This window comes from Lampris incognitus, chromosome 16 (assembly GCF_029633865.1).
Source record: "Lampris incognitus isolate fLamInc1 chromosome 16, fLamInc1.hap2, whole genome shotgun sequence".
Classification (NCBI taxonomy): domain Eukaryota; kingdom Metazoa; phylum Chordata; class Actinopteri; order Lampriformes; family Lampridae; genus Lampris; species Lampris incognitus.
The window spans coordinates 43,494,938-43,511,949 of record NC_079226.1 but is presented as its reverse complement, the minus strand read 5'-3'; the positions used below and the strand labels follow the sequence as shown (position 1 = coordinate 43,511,949).

The 17,012-nt window shown below is 47.9% G+C and overlaps 1 protein-coding gene across 1 annotated transcript in view; it reads right to left on the bottom strand.

Moving 5' to 3' along the window:
• Positions 1-9,553, bottom strand: part of tpo (thyroid peroxidase) — a 57,279-nt gene extending 47,726 nt beyond the window's left edge. Inside the window, exons 1-3 of the mRNA XM_056295468.1 lie at positions 9,538-9,553; positions 9,295-9,427; positions 1,912-2,041 (exon numbers count right to left, since the gene is read on the bottom strand). Of these exons, the coding sequence (XP_056151443.1) occupies positions 1,912-2,041; positions 9,295-9,427; positions 9,538-9,553 (279 nt within the window). The remainder of the gene's footprint in view (positions 1-1,911; positions 2,042-9,294; positions 9,428-9,537) is intronic.
• Positions 9,554-17,012: the final 7,459 nt, after the last annotated feature.

The following is a 17,012-nucleotide window of genomic DNA, read 5'->3' as shown; positions in this document are numbered from 1 at the left end:
AGAGCAGACTCCAACATGCCAGTGCTGAGAATAAGCAAGAACCATCAAGATGCATATGAAGCTCTCTCCCATTTCCAAGACTTCAGACACTATTCCATTCATTATCCAAACCGCTTGTCCTGCTCAGGGTCACGGGGATGCTGGAGTCTATCCCAGCAGTCACTGGGCGGCAGGCGGGGAGACACCCTGGACGGGCCACCAGGCCATCACAGGGCCCACACACCTAGAGACAATCTAGTACGGCCGAGTCACCTGACCTACATGTTTTTGGACTGTGGGAAGAAACCGGAGCCCCCAGAGGAAACCCACGCAGACACAGGGAGAACATGCAAACTCCACACAGAGGACAACGTGGGACAACCCCCAAGGTTGGGACAACCCTGAGGTTTGAACCCAGGACTTTCTTGCTGTGAGGCGACCACGGTAACCACTAGGGCACCGTGGCGCCCCAGGCATTATTATATCTTGCAAACCTTTTAATACATATCAACTGTTAATCTTTACTTTGTGGCTTGATTCCATTACAAAACACCTGAGCAACACAAAGATTATTCAAAACACTCTTTGCTACACTAAATAAAAAAATTAAGCCCCTCACTATGGTAATTTGGCTCAGTTTTATGTGGGACGACCTCAACTCTTAAGGGATGACTTCAAAATGAGTTCCTAGTTGCCCCATTCAACTAGAAATTTTCCAAAATACTGATCTTCGCTAACTGAGCTCATGACATTTTGGTTGGCTTTGTGAGACTAGGTCAGTAACTGACACATGGAAAAGCAATTAAGCATTTTTTTCTTTGAGATAAATGCTATCTTTTTATTGCATTTTGAACCAGTAATTTACTCAAAAGGAAGCTATTTCTAACAAGATACTGTCAGAAGTCTGACCATAACTTCCCAATACAGTGGCCCAGCCAGCCAACTACTCTAGTAACCATCACTGCTCTTGAGAGTAAATTATTTCTTCAAAATGCATAAGATTGTTACCATTGGAAAGCATTTGTGTGAACATGTCTGTGAATGTTCTCATTCATCCAGGCTATGGTTATCCAAAGGAGTTGAATCAAGTGCAACTGGACTTGGTACATATCCGTGAAGACGTTTCGCCTCTCATCCAAGAGGCTTCCTCAGTTCATGCCTTTCTCATCACCAGCCAGTCAGACTAGCGTGGTCTAGTCAGAAAGGCACGAACTGAGGAAGCCTCTTGGATGAGAGGCAAAACGTCTTCACAGATATATACCAAGTCCAGTTGCACTTGATTCAACTCCTTTGGACATTTGTGTGAAATCCCAGAAAGCTGCATCAGTTCCTCTGGACACAACGTGCATTGAAAGAAACCTCTTCAGTCTCAACTGACTGCAGGTATCCCCACCCTTATAAACATCACAGCGGTATAACGACCCAAACCAACAATTGGTTTCATATGCAAATTACCGTGACCATTCACTAGAGTTACAATGGCCATGTGTACTATTCACAGAGGATTGGGGAAGGTTGCAATCACAGCATTGCAAGATGGTGACAGATGTACTCTTACTACCCATTTGGTAATTGTAATTATAATAAATGGTCAAGGCAATTTGCATATCAAACCGATCACTGGTTTCGGTTGTGACACAACTCTGCCGGTTTCGACAGCAACTGTATTGTTTATAAGGGTGGGGTACCTGCAGTCAGTTGAGACTGAAGAGGTCACTTAGATGATGATGAAACGCTTCTCTCAATAAACGTTGTGTCCAGTCGAACTGATTTAAACCACTTCTATTGTCAATAGAGCCCCCCAAACATTGTCTTCTCTGCCCTAATCTCCAATGCAGTGCTAGCTTAAATTGAGTTTGCTGAATTTTAGTGTTATATCTAATTTCTCTTCACACAATGCAGTGTCCAACAGTCTAGCACTTTGTGGATTACCGGAGGAAGTTGGAATCCATTATAGAGGCGTCCATGGTTCCAACCCTTTGGCTCTTTTTCTCCATCCTCATAGTCTGCTGGGAGCCATCTGACCAAGGCAGTATTGGCCGCTCCCCAGAGAGGATTTTGCCTGAGAAAAATAAACGCAAAATGTAAGTACCAAAACATTTTGCAATATGAAAAAGCAAATACCATAGTGTCTTCAAATAAGCCCCGAAAATGGAATGTCTCAAGATGGTTTTCCATGTTTCAAGGTCAAAGTGGACTAAAGTAGAAGATGCTGTAAGTGCTACTTGCTGAGATTTTAGACAAAGGCATTTGCTTAAATCATTTCAAAAGAAAGCCACTCGAGAATATGATCCCATTTTTAAAGAGTAGGTAAATGCAAGTTTAGTGAGTTTGCCGACATCGCGATACCAGACAATCGGAGATCTCTGCGGACTTCTAAACGCAAGATAGTTGCGACAACAGCGGCGAGGACTGCCGCTAACAAACCTACGCCTACTGCTTTGGAAATCTGGGACACGCCTTACCGGAAATGATACCTCCCCCCATCCTCCTGGTGCGCGCCCTCAACCTTTGGTAAATTTCGCTGTTAATCCAAGGCTTCTGGTTCGGGTAGGAGCAAAGAGACCGTACTGGGATACAGTTAACCACACAGAATCTAACATAGCCAGCGACCAATTCAGCATTCTCATCCATACCCGAGGCTGAATCTTTAATTGACCAGTCTGTTGATTCAAAACATCCCTGAAGTTTGGATTCGTGTTCTGTTGTCCAGCACTGTACTGTCCTCACAGAGGGCTGCGTGCACGTCACTTCCTGCTTGTAGGCAGAAAGTAAGAGCACTGACAGGTGGTCGGGTTTCCAAAAGTGGAGGTCGTGGGATCTGAAAGCTGCCTTGTCCTTGGAGAGTAACAATGGTCGAGAGTCTTATTGCCTCTGGTTGAGCAGGTGAGATGTTGGGAAAATTTTGGTAGCACAGATTTCCGGTTACAGTTGAAATGGCCTGAGGGGGCAATTTCTCCTGCCCATGGCTCCATACAGTTCGTCCAGCGCCGCTGCGGCAGTAGGCTGCGGACGTATGTAGACAGCTGTTAACAACCTTGGGAGACAGAATGGTCTGCACCTTATTGTTAGTTGTTCTAACACTGACGAACAGGACTGGGAGACAATTTCCACGTTAGTACGCGATGATATGTTAAAAAAGAAGAAGCGGCCGCTCGGGTGGCCGAGCGGAATAAACCGCCGTTCTTGCAACCCGCTCGTCACGTGGCTGGGAGGTTCGTATCCCAGACTCGCCGTAATCGGTCACGGCCAGAGTGTCCACGGGGTAAGGCATTCATTAGTTCACCCTAACCCGAGGGATGGTGGGTGTAGATCGGTGTAGTGTTCGGGGACTTATCGTTCTCCAGCGACCCCTCTGGCCCACCCGGGCGCCTGCAGCCAAGCAACTGAAAGCATTCTCCCTACGCCTCCTTCGCGGCCTGAAGGTGATGCAATCCATGCGAGGAGGCTTCAGCGTGTAAAATAGCGAGAGCAGCCGACACGAGTTTGAAGGAAGCTGGTGTTACGCCTATCTCCTTCCTGTGGACACGTGAGCCAGGGGAGTTATTCGACAAGAGTTCCGGCCATTGGGTTAATCGGGTGGGATAAGGGGAAAAACTAGAAATGAAATTTTAAAAAAAGAAGAAGAAGCATAGACCACCTCCCTTTACCTTGCCACTAGTCATCATGGAACGTTCCATGCGGTGCACAGAAAAACCCTCCGGCTGTATAGCCCTATCAGGAGTATTAGGGCCCACACACTACAGGACTTCATGGCCCTGGGGCGCTGATTCAGCAGCGGAGTTCATCCAGCTTGTTGTCGAGGGATTGGCTGTTAGACAGCAGTATGCAGGGAACTGGGGGCGGGTAGGACGCTGTCTTAGCGTCACCGGGGAGCCACCTCGTTTACCTTGCCTCCGGCCGCGCTGTCTGCAGCCACTGCTCCATGGTGGTGTAGGTAATGCTGTTTGTCGTGGGTAATCTCTCTCAGCAAGTCCCGCGGCTTCCATCTGCTGGGAACGTCTAGTTTTATGTCCAGTAGTCTGGCCGTCATGGGCAATTGCACAAGACGCGTTTTGTGCAACATAAGCGACATATAACACCAAAACAAACAGCGAAGATAGATTAGCTCGTAGAGTCGCCACAGCATGGCGCCATCTTTGAGCTCATCACGACACCACGTGCTTTGAGCTCATCACGACACCACGTGCTCCAACAGCGGCGCTGAGAGGGGAGCATGGCCACCCTTAAAGCTGCAGTCACCCTTTAGAGTTTTAAACGTAAAACATTTTTCCGTAGATTTGTAAGGCTTGATTTTTGCTGAGATTTTAGTTTGTTTTGTTTTTTTGACAGAATAGTAGACTGCGTGACACGGCTGCTTCGATAGGAGAAAATGTATGCTATTGCTTTCTTTCAGGGTAAACCACATTACAATCCACCCACACCTCCGGTTTGCCTGCATCATACGGGGGATCCAGAACACCGATACGTCTTTTCACCTTGCTGATGCGCATGAGGTTCAGCATGGGAGACCAATGAAACGAGAGCAGGAGGAAGGCAACGTGTCAGTACCAGTACAACATGTCAGTGCCAGTACAACATGTCAGTACCAGTACAACATGTCAGTACCAGTACATGTCAGTACCAGTACAACATGTCAGTATCAGTACAACATGTCAGTACCAGTACAACATGTCAGTATCAGTACAACATGTCAGTACCAGTACATGTCAGTACCAGTACAACATGTCAGTGCCAGTACAACATGTCAGTATCAGTACAACATGTCAGTACCAGTACAACATGTCAGTGCCAGTACAACATGTCAGTATCAGTACAACATGTCAGTACCAGTACAACATGTCAGTATCAGTACAACATGTCAGTATCAGTACAACATGTCAGTGCCAGTACAACATGTCAGTGCCAGTACAACATGTCAGTACCAGTACAACATGTCAGTGCCAGTACAACATGTCAGTACCAGTACAACACGTCAGTGCCAGTACAACATGTCAGTATCAGTACAACATGTCAGTGCCAGTACAACATGTCAGTACCAGTACATGTCAGTATCAGTACAACATGTCAGTACCAGTACATGTCAGTACCAGTACAACATGTCAGTGCCAGTACAACATGTCAGTATCAGTACAACATGTCAGTACCAGTACAACATGTCAGTATCAGCCAGCTAAACACGCCTGGTAGTTTGACTCGTGATGACGAGTCAAACATCACAAATCACTGCCCTGAATTTGTGATGTTTCACTTTAAAAAGTGTATTTAAGTGAGAATGGTCTGGTGATATTTCCAACTGAGGGCTTGGTTGAGGGCTAAATAAAAATCTGTGAAAGTCCCAGGTTACTTGATCTGCTGTTCTACATCCCTGGAAATATCCAGGTCTCAGGCTTGACCTGTCACGGGAATGTTTTTATTCCCTCTTTTTTCTCCCCAATTGTATCCGGTCAATTACCCCACTCTTCTGAGCCGTCCTGGTCGCTGCTCCACCCCCTCTGCCGATCCGGGAAGGGCTGCAGTCTACCACACGTCTTCTCTGATACATGTGGAGTCACCAGCCGCTTCTTTTCACCTGACAGTGAGGAGTTTCACCAGGGGGGACGTAGCGTGGGGGGATCACGCTATTCCTTCCAGTCCCTTCCCCTACCCCTACCCCTACCCCTACTCCTACTCCTACCCCTGAACAGGCGCCCCGACCGACCAGAGGAGGCGCTAGAGAGGCGACCAGGACACATACCCACATCCGGCTTCCCACCTGCAGACACGGCCAATTGTGTCCGTAGGGACGCCCGACCAAGCCAGAGGTAACACGGGGATTCGAACCGGCGATCTCCGTGTTGGTAGGCAACGGAATAGACCGCCACGCCACCCGGACGCCTCACAGGAATGTTTCCGTACAGAAAGATGGTGTTAGTAATCACTTTGACCCAGCAGCATCATAAACCCACACATTCACACAGGATCATAGGTGGTGGGTTTAGCGTTAATGACGTCATGGAGACTACTACTGCTGCTTTCAGCTGCTCCCGGAAGTAGTAGTAGTAGTAGTAGTCTCTATGAAAGTGGTAGTGGTGGTTTCTATGAAGACTGTATGAATGACGCCATAGAGACATGGTGTTTTAAATTGCAAGGAGTGGTGAGTGAAGGGCTTTTATACTGTAACGATCACGGATGAATGGGCTCGGTAGCCATTGGCTAACGGGTCGGACCCTTTAGTCGACTGGTTAACGTTGTGGCCCGCGGTGCGGAATACACGAGTTCGCATCCCGGCTGTGACGGACCGGCCGGGCTGCCCCCCGAATTCGCTACATTGGTGTCAGAAGTGGGACGGTGAGGCCATCGGAAGCGCATGCGCCTAGAGGCGTGAGGGCATAGGGAGCCGATCACTAATCTAAAAAAAAGAAAGAGTGGATCGCGCAGCCCATAATTCCGTGCCACCACTTTATGAAGGCCAATTGAACTTGATCGGCGCCATCTTAGGTAGACCAAGAAGCCATCAAGTTGCATTAGAATTGCCAGCTAAAATGCAGAGTTGCGGAGCATACCAGTGCTCTAACTGCACAGGGTCGGAAAAAAGTGGCAATTCAGATAAGATAACATTTCACAAGTAAGTACCCTTTTTTATTGGACTCTTGCATTCAAGATGCCATAGCAACTGCTGATTTAAGATGCCTTGATTTGTCAAAAAAAATCCCCGAGCTGGCTCCTCACACGTTCGACACTGCTGACAGGGATAATCATGTTTTTAATCTTATAACAGTAATCTTGTAATTATTGCAAGATACGACTGCATCATCTTGGCAAAGGATGCACTGCAGAGCTAGCTGGCAAGAAGCTGCAGAAACAGCTGACACAACTTCTAGATGTAAATGTAAGATCATGATGCAGAACATGACAATATGAGACTCTGGTGTTTACACACAACAGACTCCTTGGAGAGTGTAATAGTCTTGCTTGCACATATAGGTGATGGTAAAGTAGCCTAGTTACTAGGCTACTTACAGTATACTAGGGCCTAGCATACTGTCATTGTCTCAGCTAGCGAGCTAGCGTGTTGCAGCGATGGCGAGCAGCGGCCTGATGAGGCCAGGATGCACCGCTCCCTCCCTCGCGAGCGGCACGCTCTGCGTCCTTCTGTCACGCGCTCGTCTGAGGAGCCAGCTCGGGGACAACATGTTGACAAACCAAGGCATCTTAAAACAGCAGCTGCTATGGCATCTTAAATGCAAGAGTCAAATAAAAAGGGTACTTACTTGTGAGATGTTATATCATCTGAACTGCCACGTTGTTTCAACCCTGTGCGATTGGAGCGCTGGTATGCGCCGCAACTCAACATTTTAGCTGGCAACTCTAATGCGACTTGATGGCTTCTTGGTCTACCTAAGATGGCCGCCAAGTGGCCCATGCCGGCTTCACTTAATATCAGGAGTTGCTCGATCCAGTCGTTTTTTGTTATATCAGTGGATCCGATATGCTGAATTCCCGAAGGAGAGGGGTAGTGTAGCGTGCACGAATAAGTAGACACGTTAGCCCTTAGCTAACGGGTCGGACCCTTTAGTCCAGTGTTTCTCAACCGGGGGTCCGCGGACCCCTAGTGGTCCGTGGTGTAATTGCAAGGGGTCCGTGAAAATAAAATATCTTTAAAAAAAGATCCTATGACATTTATAGAAATAGGATTATTTTACTCAAATGTGACTGAGACCTTTATCTACCTAAACTATAAAGGGTAACAGGACTTTTTTCTCTAATTGCATCTGTTTCACAAGTGTAATTTATTGTATTTTAATAAGAGATCTCGCTCCCGTTTGCGTTGTTAAAAGTTACTGCATAAAAATTCTGTTGTTACATATATCTGCTGCGCCCGAGGAGGAAACGCCGTGAGCGGTCTGACAGGACGCGGAAGCGGGGCGGGCTAGGCTAACTGCTAGCTCATGCAGACCCTGGCTGGCGTTTGTTCCCTTGGACAGCGATTTTATTTTAGTTTGGATATGTGTGTTCTTGTAGATCTTTGGGGAAACCGCATTTCATTTCACTTCATGTGCGCAAGTGCATGAAGTGAAATGACAGTGTTCCTGTTCCTGGTAAGGGTGGGGACACCTGCAGTCACTGTATTGTTGATAAGGGTGGGGACACCTGCAGTCACTGTATTGTTGATAAGGGTGGGGACACCTGCAGTCACTGTATTGTTTATAAGGGTGGGGACACCTGCAGTCACTGTATTGTTTATAAGGGTGGGGACACCTGCAGTCACTGTATTGTTTATAAGGGTGGGGACACCTGCAGTCACTGTATTGTTTATAAGGGTGGGGGTACCTGCAGTCACTGTATTGTTTATAAGGGTGGGGACACCTGCAGTCACTGTATTGTTTATAAGGGTGGGGACACCTGCAGCCACTGTATTGTTTATAAGGGTGGGGACACCTGCAGTCACTGTATTGTTTATAAGGGTGGGGACACCTGCAGTCACTGTATTGTTTATGTAACGTGCATGGATAAGTAGACACGTTGGTCCTTGACTAACGGGTCGGACCCTTTAGTCGACTGGTTAACGTTGTCGCTTGCGGTGCAGGAGATACGGGTTCGCGTCCCGGTTGTGGCGACGGTATCTCGGACTGCCCCCCGAATTCGCTACATTTATAAGGGTGGGGGCACCTGCAGTCACTGTATTGTTTATAGGGGTGGGGACACCTGCAGCCACTGTATTGTTTATAAGGGTGGGGACACCTGCAGTCACTGTATTGTTTATAGGGGTGGGGACACCTGCAGTCACTGTATTGTTTATAAGGGTGGGGACACCTGCAGCCACTGTATTGTTTATAAGGGTGGGGACACCTGCAGCCACTGTATTGTTTATAAGGGTGGGGACACCTGCAGCCACTGTATTGTTTATAAGGGTGGGGACACCTGCAGCCACTGTATTGTTTATAAGGGTGGGGACACCTGCAGTCACTGTATTGTTTATAAGGGTGGGGGCACCTGCAGTCACTGTATTGTTTATAAGGGTGGGGGTACCTGCAGTCAGGTGAGGCTGAAGAGGTCACTTAGATGATGATGAATCGTTTCTGTCAATAAACGTTGTGTCCAGAGGAGCTGATTCAACTCTCTTTGAGTTTCTTACCTGGATTACTGAGCTCGCAGCGAGACACTATGTGATTTGTTTGGCATCTACTGACCACAAAAGATGGTTCCCTAACTGGGGTTAAAGGCATCCAAATAAAGAGATAATGGTTTTGATCTGATGCCATCAACATTTGGTTGGCCTTGGCCCTGCAGGGGATGACTAGCTGGACTAGTGGGTGTAGTTACTGCATGTACCTGTTGTTGCAGAGGCCAGATATAGAGCGGTACTTGTCCAAAGAGCCATCCTGGAAACAGAGGGCTGGGTGTGTGGGTGGGGGACATCCGGACAGCTCTGCAATCAGCTCCACCTCCTTCCATGAAAGAAAGTCTTGTAGAAGAATATGGTCAAATGAATACAAGCAAAACTATCTGAAGTAAACACTTAATGAGGACACGGCAGGCTGCTTGGTCCTCATCCTGGGTTTCCAAACGGATTACCTCCCCTCTCCCCCATGTCTGTTTCATATTGTTTGGGTGTGAGCTGCCTCGAGTGCTGTGAGGCGGTTGAATGGGGGTTTCACATCGCTGATAGCAAAGTAACAGGACTGAACGGGAACATAAGGTTAGCAGGTCTCTGATAGGCAGATGGTCGTCGTTGAGGTGTTAGCTTTGTAGCTTGTGAATGAAAACGGATGAGTGCAGTAGTTTCTTCTGTCCCTGAAACGTTAGTGCAGGTTGATTAAATGGGTCCTATTTACACATTACTACTACACCATATGACGGCATACTGTGGCACAGTACTGCGTAATACAGCATGATACCGCATTATAGAGCATCCGGGTGGTGTAGCGGTCTATTCCGTTGCCTACCAACTCTTACCTCCGGCTTGGTCGGGCGGCCCTACAGATACGATTGGCCGTGTCTGCCGGATGTGGGTATGTGTCCTGGTCGCTGCACTAGCGCCCCCTCTGGTCGGTCGGGGCGCATGTTCGGGGGGAGGGGGAACTGGGGGGAATAGCGTGGTCCTCCCACGCGCTACGTCCCCCTGGCGAAACTCCTCGCTCTCAGGTGAAAAGAAGCGGCTGGCGACTCCACATGTATGGGAGGAGGCACGTGGTAGTCTGCAGCCCTCCCCGGATCAGCAGAGGGGGTGGAGCAGAGACCGGGACGGCTCGGAAGAGTGGGGTAATTGGCAAAGTACAATTTTGGGGAAAAAAGGGGGGAATCCCCTCCCCCCCCCAAAAAGATACCGCGTTGTAATACCTACTATCACCACATACTACTGCATACTGCTGTGATACCACATGATACCGCGTACTGTTGTAAGAGTGAAAATGGGATATGCAAAACACAAGTGCGGAAATGGTAGAGAGACAAGTTTATTATGCTGTTTATACAGATATGTTCAATGTTCTGTTTACGAGACTTCCGCCTAGGGGGCACTGTTCCTTGAGCTGGTTGGAGGGTAGAGAGAGAAGAAGAAGAAGAAGAAGAAGAAGAAGAAGAAGAAGAAGAAGAAGAAGAAGAAGAAGAAGAAGAAGAAGAAGAAGAAGAAGAAGAAGAAGAAGAAGAAGAAGAAGAAGAAGAAGAAGAAAAAGGCGGGAGGGGGGGATGGCGACATGGGATTGAGTGGACTGCTGTACTGTTGTGTCGGAGCTCACTAACCCAGAACGTGTTTGGACCGGTTTTATTCCTTTACTCACCCCCGTCGCTACACCGGTGGCCGCGGTGGGGTGGTTCTGCTGGGGGGGGAACCCGTCTTGTGGGATTCTCTGCTCCGCTTTGTGAGTCTCCGACGCCAGAAGCTAACGTTAGCCGCATTAGCCGCTAGCTCAGATTAGCCTTCAGTACAGTGAGTTAGCTCGGCTTTACCACCCACGTTTTATTGTTTCGTTAGCCGCAAAGAGTTGAGAAACCGTGTTTCGGTCGCCTGTCTCCGCCTGAGAGCTAACAGAAATATTAAAGAAAGGAAGGAAAGTCATCATGTCCGACCCGGAGCTCTCAGAACTCAGCATCGCCACGGTCCAGCCGCGCGCAGGGAGCCCCGCGGGCCAGTCCTCTACCGCCCCCTTTCCTCCGCGATGGCCGTGAGTCTTCTCAGCTATGGGCTCGCCGCTATGACGTAACACAAGAGGCGCGCTGCAAGGCCAGTGGTGTGGATCTGCCCCCAGTGGTAGCAGCTGAGTTACCGACTAGACCGCCTGCCGCCGGAACTGTTTACTGTGTGGGACAATCTGCCCCGGGAAACTCAGGGCTCATATACCGAAACGATGAAGCCTCTGCGGGCCGCTTCTGGGCAAAAGGATGTCGTCATTGCATCATTTCAAACATTCCCAAACGTCCGCCATAGACTACCCAATGAAGCCATGGAAGTGTATGCTGCAGATGTATGCCGACCTGTTAAAGGAGCCTTCCCGGACTTTGAACATAATGCCACAGAATATATCAAAATGTCTCAGCTCATTGCTGGACCAGGAGCTGGACCAGGAGCTACAAGTAAAGTGTCATGAAAGAGGAGTGAAGACTTTTGCTGAGGCTTTTGATGTTGCCTCCCAAGCTGAGCGGGCACACCATGCAGCCAGGTTAGTGACTCCTGTGTCCCCAGCTGATGTGGCTAGAGACACCGGCCCCATGCAGACAGTAAATTCTGTAGGTGAAAATGATGTTGAACTTAGAAAAGCAGTCCAGGCCCTTACTGCTACTCTTAAAGACTTAAGTAATGATCTTGATGCCCTTAGACTGAGACTGGATTAGCGAAGCAGCATGCAGCACCGTGACAGACGAGCGCATGCACATTCTCCCAGATCTCTTTCACCTTATGGAAGGAGCCCAGATAGACACAAAAATGCAAGGTCCGGCTATGGACAGTCACCAACCAGATATTCATATTCTCATCATTCTTCACCTGAGCGGTATTCTCCTCAGGTTACCCACTGTCATCGAGACTACGCCCATAGAGAACCTGACACGTACAGATCACCTTACAGGGATAACCTCTACTCAGACCATACCTTTAATCCTTATGAGGGAAAGAGAGAGAGAGGCACACATCCCCCCACAGACCCTACTATGACTCTCGCCGTCCACTGCCAGTTGAGAATGCCACCTCTGTGGTTGCAGCCACTCAGGTGCAATGTGTTTCCACCCACACTCAAACAGACCCAGAGTCCCTCACATGTACCCCGGCTACAGAGCCAGCACCCTGCTCAGAGTCCACACCCACTCCTTCACCCACTGTGGACTTCATAACCCATGTGCAGTGAGGTTCACCGGATACTGCAGCAGCAGCAGCAACCATGGACATGTCACTTTTGAATATGGACAGACAACATTTCATCCAAGCTCAAAAAGCTGATCCTGATCTGCAAATAATCATGAACTGGGTTTTGACTGATAGTAGACCACCATTCGCACATATTAAACAGGATCACCTGAAATGAGACAGTACTGGAGAGAGTTCCCTAAACTCACCCTTGTTGATGGTCTTCTGTGTCGCAAAATCAGACCTCCTTCAGGTGACACTGTTTTACAGACTGTAGTCCCTAGTAACTTGCAGAAAGAAGTGTTTCAAACTTTACATGGACATTCACTCTCTGGCCACTTCAGTGCACAGAAGACATTGCAGAGTGCTCAGGCCAGATACTATTGACCTCACATGGCACGTGACATAAACCAGTGGTGTCTGGAGTGCACTGCCTGTGAAGCTAGGAGGGCACAGGTACCACACCAGCAGGCCCCTATGCAAAATGTAGTCACCTCTAAGCCTTTTGAGAAAATTGCAGCAGACCTGACTGAACTGCCTCTCACATGCAGTGGTAATCGGTACATTTTTGCTGTAATGGACTATTTAACAAAGTACCTTAACCTGTCTGCACTCCCCGATCAACGTGCAACTACTGTGGCTAAATGTTTGTTTGAGGACTACATCAGCCACCACGGTGTGCCTCAAAGTTTGCACACTGACCAAGATCATCAGTTCGAGTCAGATGTCTGTGAATGTTCTCATTCATCCAGGTCATGGTTATCCAAAGGAATTGAAACAAGTGCAACTGGACTTGGTATATATCCATGAAGACGTTTCGCCTCTCATCCAAGAGGCTTCATCAGTTTGTGCCTTTCTGACTAGACCAAGCTAGTCTGACTGGCTGGTGATGAAACTCAGATATTTATCCTCTTTGGAGTCGTTATCAAAGCTATTGATGTCCATGGCTCTTTGTGTTCCGATGTTTAGCAATGCGAAATACAGTGTGTGCTCCATGTGGTAAAAGCATAAAATACAAATAAACTACTGAAGAAAATATAAATGAATAATACTTTAGAATGACATTAATCAAAATGAAGTTGATCAGTCACAGACAGACAGAACCAGATTAGCAGCTGTACAAATTGAAAGGGTTACTGCAGGTGAACGCACAATTAAAAAGACCAGTTTTGAGTAAACATTTAAAAGTTAATATTGAGGTGGCTGTTCTAAGTTCCGATGGGAGAACATCCTGCAGCTAAGGACCGTCTACACAAAGCACATGTCCAGAGCATCAGGATGAGCTCTGTCCAGAGCATCAGGATGAGCACATGTCCAGGGCATCTGGATGAGCGCATGTCCAGAGTATCAAGATGAGCTCTGGCCAGAGAATCAGGATGGGCTCTGTCCAGAGCATCAGGATGAGCACATGTCCAGGGCATCAGGATGAGCGCACGTCCAGAGCATCAGGATGAGCGCATGTCCAGAGTATCAAGATGAGCTCTGGCCAGAGAATCAGGATGGGCTCTGTCCAGAGCATCAGGATGAGCACATGTCCAGGGCATCAGGATGAGCGCACGTCCAGAGCATCAGGATGAGCGCATGTCCAGAGTATCAGGATGAGCACGTGTCCAGAGCATCAGGGTGAAGGATGAACACATGTCTAGAGCAGTGTTTCCCAACCCAGTCCTCAAGGACCTCCTATCCTGCACATTTTTTTGCAACTCTGAATAGGTATCTGTTTGTAGTTATTCAACCAATCAGCAATGAATTATGTCAGATGTTGCACACCTTGCATAATATAGTGCTATTAGATGATTGGTTGAGTAAGTACAAGCAGGGCTACCTATGCAGGGTTACAATGAAAATCTGCAGGATAGGGGGTCCTTGAGGACTGCGTTGGGAAACACTGATCTAGAGCATCAGGATGAGCGCTGGCCAGAGTATCAGGATGAGCACGTGTCCAAAGCATCAGGATGAAGGATGAACACATGTCTAGAGCATCAGGATGAGCACATGATCAGAGCAACAGGATGAGCTCTGGCCCAAGAGTATCAGGATGAGCACATGTCCAGAGCAACAGGATGAGCTCTGGCCCCAGAGCATCAGGGTGAGCACATGTCCAGAGCATCAGGATGAAGGATGAACACATATCTAGAGCATCAGGATAAGCACGTGTCCAGAGCATCAGGATGAGCACGTGTCCAGAGCATCAGGGTGAAGGATGAACACATGTCTAGAGCATCAGGATGAAGGATGAACACATTTCTAGAGCAGTGTTTCCCAACCCAGTCCTCAAGGACCTCCTATCCTGCACATTTTTTTGCAACCCTGAATAGGTATCTGTTTACTTATTCAACCAATCAGCAATGAATTATTTCAGATGCTGCACACCTTGCAAGTGATATTAGATGATTAGTTGAGTAAGTATAAGCAGGGCTACCTATGCAGAGTTACAATGAAAACCTGCAGGATAGGGGATCCTTGAGGACTGGGTTGGGAAACACTGGTCTAGAGCATCAGGATTAGCTCTGGCCAGAGTATCAGGATGAGCACGTGTCCAAAGCATTAGGATGAAGGATGAACACATGTGTAGAGCATCAGGATGAGCACATGATCAGAGCAACAGGATGAGCTCTGGCCCAAGAGTATCAGGATGAGCACATACCCAGAGCATCAGGATGAGCACGTGTCCAGAGCATCAGGATGAAGGATGAACACATGTCTAGAGCATCAGAATGAGCACATGTCCAGAGCATCAGGATGAAAACATGTCCACAGCATCTGGATGAGCACATGCCCAGAGCATCAGGATGAGTACATGTCCAGAGCATCAGGAGGAGTACATGTCCAGAGCAACAGGATGAGCTCTGGCCCCAGAGCATCAGGATGAGCACGTGTCCAGAGCATCAGGATGAAGGATGAACACATATCTAGAGCATCAGGATGAGCACATGTCCAGAGCATCAGGATGAGCACGTGTCCAGAGCATCAGGATGAAGGATGAACACATATCTAGAGCATCAGGATGAGCACATGTCCAGAGCATCAGGATGAGCACGTGTCCAGAGCATCAGGATGAAGGATGAACACATATCTAGAGCATCAGGATGAGCACATGTCCAGAGCATCAGGATGAGCATCAGGATGAACACATGTCCAGAGCATCAGGATGAGCCTATCTCCACAGCATCAGGATGAGCACATGCCCAGAGCAAAAGGATGAGTACATGTCCAGAGCATAAGGATTAACACATGTCCAGAGCATCAGGATTAACACATGTCCAGTGCATCAGGATGAGCACATGTCCAGAGCATCAGGATGAGCACATGTCCAGAGCATCAGGATGAGCACATGTCCAGAGCATCAGGATGAGCACATTTCCTGAGCATCGGGATGAACACTTGTCCAGAGCATCAGGATAAGCACATGTCCAGAGCATCAGGATGAACACATGTCCAGAGCAGCAGGATGAGCTCTGGCCAGAGGGACCAGAGGAGGGTCTGAGGAACTGTGAGGAACAGCTTCATGCTGCATGTTGTTTATGCAGAGGAGCAAGTCAAAAGATTCATTAGTAAGTAAAACACCTCAAAAGCTACACTACCGTTCAAAAGTTTGGGATCACCCAAACAATTTTGTGTTTTCCATGAAAAGTCACACTTATTCACCACCATATGTTGTGAAATGAATAGAAAATAGAGTCAAGACATTGACAAGGTTAGAAATAATGATTTGTATTTGAAATAAGATTTTTTTTACATCAAACTTTGCTTTCGTCAAAGAATCCTCCATTTGCAGCAATTACAGCATTGCAGACCTTTGGCATTCTAGCTGTTAATTTGTTGAGGTAATCTGGAGAAATTGCACCCCACGCTTCCAGAAGCAGCTCCCACAAGTTGGATTGGTTGGATGGGCACTTCTTTGAGCAGATTGAGTTTCTGGAGCATCACATTTGTGGGGTCAATTAAACGCTCAAAATGGCCAGAAAAAGAGAACTTTCATCTGAAACTCGACAGTCTATTCTTGTTCTTAGAAATGAAGGCTATTCCATGCGAGAAATTGCTAAGAAATTGAAGATTTCCTACACCGGTGTGTTCTACTCCCTTCAGAGGACAGCACAAACAGGCTCTAACAGGTACTATTTAATGAAGATGCCAGTTGGGGACCTGTGAGGCGTCTGTTTCTCAAACTAGAGACTCTAATGTACTTATCTTCTTGCTCAGTTGTGCAACGCGGCCTCCCACTTCTTTTTCTACTCTGGTTAGAGCCTGTTGTATGTGGTAGTATACTGTATTCTGTGGTAGTGTCATGATTGTGTGGTCTGGGCCATCAAGGCTCGCCTGTCCCCATCCCGATTGGTGTTTCTGTTCACCTGCGCCCCATTTGCCTGTGTAACCCCGATTGCCCCGATTGCCCCATTTACCTGATTGCCCCATTTACCTGATTGCCCCTGCTTTACTCACCTGTTCCCCTTTTTCTGATTGTCTTTTCTGTCCCTGCCCTGTCCTGCGCTCCTGTGCTCAACCTCCCTGATTGTCCCCCTGCGTTATATGTCCCTCTGGTTGTCTCACACACACACACACACACACACACACACACACACACACACACACACACACACACACACACACACACACACAGACAGACACGTTGACTCTTGGTTGCTGAATGCTTGAGACCTGGTCCTGGGTTTTCATTGTGGTCTGTAAGTCTGCTTGTTGGATTACTAAA